Source organism: Arachis ipaensis, chromosome B3, assembly GCF_059453495.1.
Source record: "Arachis ipaensis isolate K30076 ecotype BB chromosome B3, ASM5945349v1, whole genome shotgun sequence".
In the NCBI taxonomy this organism is placed as follows: domain Eukaryota; kingdom Viridiplantae; phylum Streptophyta; class Magnoliopsida; order Fabales; family Fabaceae; genus Arachis; species Arachis ipaensis.
Window position 1 is genome coordinate 40069535 of NC_142438.1, and position 6491 is coordinate 40076025.

At 33.0% G+C, this 6491-nt stretch overlaps 1 protein-coding gene across 1 annotated transcript; it reads right to left on the reverse strand.

The window, feature by feature from the left end:
• Positions 1 to 827: 827 nt before the first annotated feature.
• Positions 828 to 4002, reverse strand: LOC107630347 (pectinesterase). Its single transcript, XM_016333446.3, has 2 exons — positions 2944 to 4002; positions 828 to 2093 (listed from the first exon to the last, which is right to left on the reverse strand). The coding sequence occupies exons 1-2, from the start codon at positions 3896 to 3898 to the stop codon at positions 1402 to 1404; spliced, it is 1647 nt and encodes a 548-aa protein (XP_016188932.1). The 5' UTR covers positions 3899 to 4002; the 3' UTR covers positions 828 to 1401.
• Between the last annotated feature and the right edge of the window lie 2489 nt (positions 4003 to 6491).

The window sequence follows — 6491 nt, forward strand, 5'->3', positions numbered from 1 at the left end:
TTATTTGATGCCAAAAATAAATGAACACAGTTGTCATATCTTTCATGGGAAGGAAAGAAAATAGGAATATGAATTGAAGGCCAAAAAGTATTTGTCAATTTTAGAAAATTAATTACATTTTATAATTAATTTTAATAGTTATAGTAAGTATTAGAAAATATAAAAATAAGATTGATGATCAGTAAGATTTACTTAATTTGTTATGAGATGCATAGTTAAGAATTATGGCTAGGGACATACATATGTTTGATTAGTGCCACGCTAGGATTCATCATAAAGCATTCTCACATAAGTCTAAAATATTTTTTTAGTCCATTTTTTTAAGTCAACGTCAATTAATTTTTTAATTTTTAATTTTTAATTTTAATTTTAATTATAACTCTAAATCCTAATTAAATTATCTAAGAAAATTAAGAATAATTTTATAATAAAAATGATTGATAGTAATTAATTAAAAATTAATTTCCTATACTTCTTTCTTATTGATTATTACATTACATGTAGGTTCGTGATGTTTACTTGTGTTATCTTGTAATTTCTTTTAAGTGTACTCTTCGCTTCTAATTTTTCCTAATACTCGATTTGACTACTTCAGAAAACAAAAAGGAAAAAAATGGGCAGTGTTACGGCACGTCATTTTAATTAATTAGCTTGTTTGTTTTCTAGAAGGAGAACTACTTTATTTATTCTTTACAGTTTACATCAATATTTTAATTTCTATCTGTCCGTCATTATCCATTTTGTGCATGCTTGTGGGTCCTTATGCAGGAATTTTAACAAACCCTTCCAATTGATGAGAAAACAGGAAACGACTTGACATCTCTACATATGGAACCAATTAATTTATATTATCGTAACAAATCAGCAAGGGCTTGATGCCTTTTTACAACTTTATTGAAACTATATACGTGACACTATAATATATCTATATATCTATCTATCTATATCTATAAATCCTTATACACATGGATTTTACAAATTGCACAAACTATTACATACAGTACCGTGAAGGCAATGGAAATAGTAGTAGACATAAAAACCAAGTACAGCATCTTTTTTGTCCCGTGTCTATACAAGGCAAATTAACACCCAACACAAACTACGTGACAATATACTGTTTCCCTACCCTGTATATTTTACAACCTTGATTGCTTTTTAGTTTCTAATGTACACATCTTATTTCATTCAAACTCATTATTAGAAAATAAATCGCCTTTTTCTTTTTTCGGCGTTATATTTTATAATAACAAAAAAATGAAGGATAGATGAGTACAAGAAATAGTGGTTGAGTAGAAATACGTATGGATACTAAATGAAATTATGATAAGGTGAAAATTCAAGGGTAATAAATTTCATTGATTGTACCTGAGTTTTCACCTTATGATAATATTTTGAAATGATTTACAAACCTGCATCAAAGGGGACACCAGTGCCGGGAATCCATGAACCACCAGCCAAGAAATCACCAACAGAAAACTTGACAGCCTCAGAGGGACTACTAATAACATGAAAGCCAGGCCAGTGAACCCTACCAGCAGTGTTAGCACCAGGACCAGTGTTCATGTACTCACCATAATAGAGTGTGCTGAGAGCAAAGCTTCCACTCCATGGTTTCCAACCGGCCGAGTTAATCAAGCCGTCTAGGCCGCTCTTCATGATCACGGTTCTTGAGTACTTCTGCCATGGACGCCCGAGGAAGGTCTTGAAGGAGCCCTGAACGGATCTCATGTCGCCGGCAGCAGTTATGCGGCTGTTGTGGATCACGATGCCGGTGTTCTCGTTGGGATCGGTTCTACCTTGGGCGGTGACGGTGATGTCCTGGTTGCCCATGGGTCTTCGGACGTAGATGTTGCAGTTTTGGAGGACGCAGGCGGCGTCGCCGAAGATGAAGTCCACGGTGCCGTACACGTCGCAGTCGCGGTAGAATTGGCGCTGGGCGTAGGCGTATAAGGTGTCTTGGTAGCCCTTGAAGCTGCAGCGGTAGAAGACGGAGTGGTCGGAGCCAGACCGGAGAGCTACGGCCTGGTGCTTCTGTGGACCCGCCGTGTTCTCAAAGGTTATGTCCCGCGCTATGAACCCGTCACCGGAAACCCCTGCCACAAACAAATTAAATATCACACCACCATCTTTATAACAATTTTCGTTAATAATTATTTGATTTTCTTTTCTTTTATGTCGTTTATAATTATTTAATTTCCTTAATTAATTTAGTCCATAAGTTTTTTTAGGTATAATTAATTCATTATCTGTTTCTTAATTAATCCATGGAATATGAAAAATACCGTATTTACCAACGTGGCTTAGGCTTTATAAAACACTTGAAAATATTCTGGTAAAAATGTGCATATATCGATCTTTATGTAAACTCAATAGACAAAATTTATTAAATAAAAATTTAATTAAATTATTTAATAATTTTTAATTTTTAATTTTACATAAAAATAATTACATAAAAATTGTTACCAAATTTTTTTATGTGATATTAATAAGGTTCATATTAAAATATTTTTTAAGATTCTTTTAAGTTTGAAAACACAGTAGTGTTAAGAAAATATATTATATTAATTATATGATAATTAAGAAATTAATATTAATGAAAGGCTATAAATGATATTAGTATATAATAAAAATAATTTAGTATGCAGTAGTAGGAGTATAAAAAGTTAGAGGTTGGAAGAAAAGTAGCAATAATAGTGATGAGATGTTGTAAAATGACATGCGAATAGGAAAAGGAAAATGATGATGAATTGATTATTGATGATCCGTATCACTTTGTTGTACAGAAATGAGTACCGCCAGTGACAGTGCATGTCCTTTTCCGGCGTCCAGGGGTACGCTTATCTTTGAATTGGTTCATCATTATTATAATATTTTATTGTAACGTGTGCATGGTAAGATAATAATAATAATAATAATAATAATAATATGAATATGAAGAGTTACCAAATGTAGCTGAACGGAAAGTGGTGGATCCATCTTGTGCGTTACCGTCAGCAGTGACAACGGTAGCGTCAATTCCATCTCCAACTATCATTATGTTCTTCACTGTCTTCTTGATATCAACATTCTCTTTGTAAACTCCTGCTTTCACGTGCACCACAACCCTCCTTCCTCCCCCAATCCTAGCGGCGGCCGCCACTCCCTCCGTTATCGTCTTGTAGTTCCCACTCCCGTCTTGCGCCACCACCACGTCACCCTTTGGTGGTGTCGCCGCCTGAAGAAGCCTCCTATCGGAAACCGATAGCCATTCAGGGAAGCCATGTCCGTGTTTGTTATGATTTGATGATGATGAAAGCAATAACCTCCTCCTTCCTCTGACTTCTTGCTCCGCTTCTAACATGGACACGGCCTTGGTGATGGACAAGGAGTTGCTGAGCAATTTGGAGAAGTTGGACAGCATGGTTGGGAACAAGTTTAGGTGAGAATTCAAGTTGAATTCAATGAAACCGTTTTGGCATGTTTGGTGGTTTGCAATGGAAGCACTTTGCCATGTTAACTTGTCGTTTAGGTTTTTCGATTTCATTGAACGGTTCAGCTGATAAATGGTGTCCTCATAGAGCTCCAAACAATCTTCCCAAGCCATCTTGGCTTTTTTGTTTTCTTTGAAGTTTTTAGGGTCCATGGTTGAGACTAGTTCATGGGCTCTAATGGCTTGGTCCATGGTGACCTTAAGGGCCATGCCGTGGAACGAATAAGAAGGTGAAGAAACATGTTCATCTTGGGTCGATGATGTTTCTGAGAATAATGTATTTGTAGCTGTCTCAACGTAATGCTTGCAAACATTTGGGTATGGTGTTTGATTGCATGACAATTGTTCTTTGCCATGCACACATGCAAAGAGAGAGTAAACAATAAGAATGTAACCAATGCAACAGTTCAATGAAAAGAGCTTCTCCATATTTTCTAGGATATATATATTGTATATGGCAATGCAAATAAGCTTAGGATGTGTGAGATAGACAAGATTTTCCTAGAAATGGTTGAGTGCTTATGATGAATTGTAAGTGCAAGGAAATGGAGGTATATATAGGCTAGGAACTTGGCTTTGGTAGGCCATGCAGGTACACATACTTGTGGGTGTGGATGCACAACACATTTTCACGATGCACTTTTATTAGGGTTTTTTTTGCATACATTTTAAAATAATGTTCGCTATAGGGATAGGGATTAACTGGACCCTGCATGATGTTTACGGAACATTATTGATTACAATGTTAATTAACTAACCAATAGCTTCATACGTGTTTCATTACTTGATGCATTTATAATAAGTACATCTTATGGTACACAATTAAAATAATAATAAATTAACAGTCATTATTAGGCTGAAGAAAATAATAATATATATAATCCATCTAGGCGTCCCAAAAGCTCAATAACTTAGCTTGTATATCACATTATTTTAAACAAATGACTTAGAAATGATGTTCAAGTCACTAATAAAGTAATAATATTGTTTTCCACAAATTAAAATTCGAATAGTCATACATACTGTGAGGAATCTTCCGGGTTTTAAGTTTGTATATACAGAAATATTATTAAAACTATGATTTTCTAATAAACTTAATGATAATTAAATTCGTTGAAGGGGTCAAGCTAGTCCACTAGTTTATACACCTCAGTATGCATTAGATTTTGTTTTCTGCCACATGAATTTCTTTTTGCGCGACAACTTAGTCTATGTAAAATTTCAAATATTGGACCTTTGGCTAGTTATAGCTTGAAAAATTCTCATATGTGTTTTAAGATCGAGTAAATTAGTAAGTTATCTGGTTTATATCATTCATTATTTGATATGTTATTAATAGAAAATTATATTTATTACCTTTATTTTAAATAAAATTTTAAAAAGGGTGCTTTTAGAAAAACTACATCCATAGTCTAAAAATTAAATTCAAAACAAAAGCTAATACATTCACATTGTTATTATGACATGTCAAATAATAATAACAACTTAAACTCATGGTCCATGCATAATAAGACTTTTGAAAGCATTAGTCAACTAATTTCTAGAGATAATGGCCGGCATATTCCGTTCACTCATCACGTCCAGCTGCCATTGCATTTTGTTGATTTGATACTATGTTTAAACAAATTCCTTATCCTCACCTCTCTTGTGTAAGTAGGAAAATTTCTTTCAAACTAACTTTGATTGTTACAAGATGTTTAAATGAAGCTTTATAAGTACCCAAAATCTTGAATCTTGATAGTATTTCTTCTGGTAATATAATAATATGCTTTTTTTTTTTTTTTGTCTAACTATATGGATTGATACCACATATATTTTTATACTAGATATCCGATATCGAAGAATAGATATAAGAAATATTAAATTAAGTAAAGATAAGATAAAATAATCGCATGATCAGTATTATTATAAATCATAAATACAATAACTTAAGTTATTTTATTTAATATATCATTCATAATTTTATTTATATTTATATATATTGTTTCATGTTAAAAATAAATTTTTAAGAAAAATAATTTTATAACATAACATAAGAGTTTCTATAGTTTAAAAATTTAAAATTTGATTTTTGTTGATAAAAAAGGTATCAGCATAATATTAATAAAAAAATCTATTAAAAAAATTTACAGAAACCCAGTAAAAGAGGTTCGGGGTAACTTGTTAATTAGTTACGGTAAGTAACTAATAACTTGAGCTATATATATGTTGTTCCGAAATCCAATCAAGAGAAACTAACAGAAAAGATAGAAAAGTAATATATCATGCATACATTAATTAGGGTTGGAAGATGTGGCATCCTTTGGTAGCACATAAGCGGAATAGTTCTCCTAATAACACGAAATAGCTCGTGAATCTTTGGGGTTTTGATTATGATACCTATTTTGCCTTTTCAATCTAAACTGGAATCTGAACCAGTAATAATTAGGATTAGGTTAATGTGTCACAGCTTCAACTCATCATAGACGACAGAATGCTCTCTATCTCCCACCACACCAATTCAAGAACCAAAAGCTAAGCAACAAACAGATACGGTTGTTGGTCAGTCGTATACTTTCATGTACGCATACGTATTCTACAATTCTGTTTCGCCACGTGGCACCCCCTTCAAAGTGCTTAAATCGTTCTTATCCTTTGCTTTTCCGTCTAAGTATCTAATGTGAATGCATACGTGTCAATCCTTTGGCCTTTAATAATTTCTGGCATATTATTAGAAATTGGATACATTAATTTCTGCTTTTGTTTTGCTTCTTCATGCATTGTTCGTTATATAAATATATATTAATTGGTAATTGTTATCTAATTTCTTCATCATAATTGAAATTATAGAGCAGAGTCATTTTCGTAATCCCTTTCATTAGGACAAAGACTACTCCAACCACCAAGAGCAAAGGCATAATAGAAAGTTGTGTCCCAAATTAGTAGACTTGCCGCGCCCCATTAAATTTATAAGCAACCTTCACCACACATTTATATATATTTCTTGTTTTAAGTCAATTTTTAATATAATAATGGACTAATT

Bases quoted from the DNA above. Each gene is read 5' to 3' on its own strand.
- LOC107630347 (XM_016333446.3), bottom strand. From the start codon at position 3,898: ATGGAGAAGCTCTTTTCATTGAACTGTTGCATTGGTTACATTCTTATT. The intron at 2,094-2,943 runs GTAACTCTTCAT...TGTTTGTGGCAG, and splicing joins TTTCCGTTCAGCTACATTTG to GGGTTTCCGGTGACGGGTTC.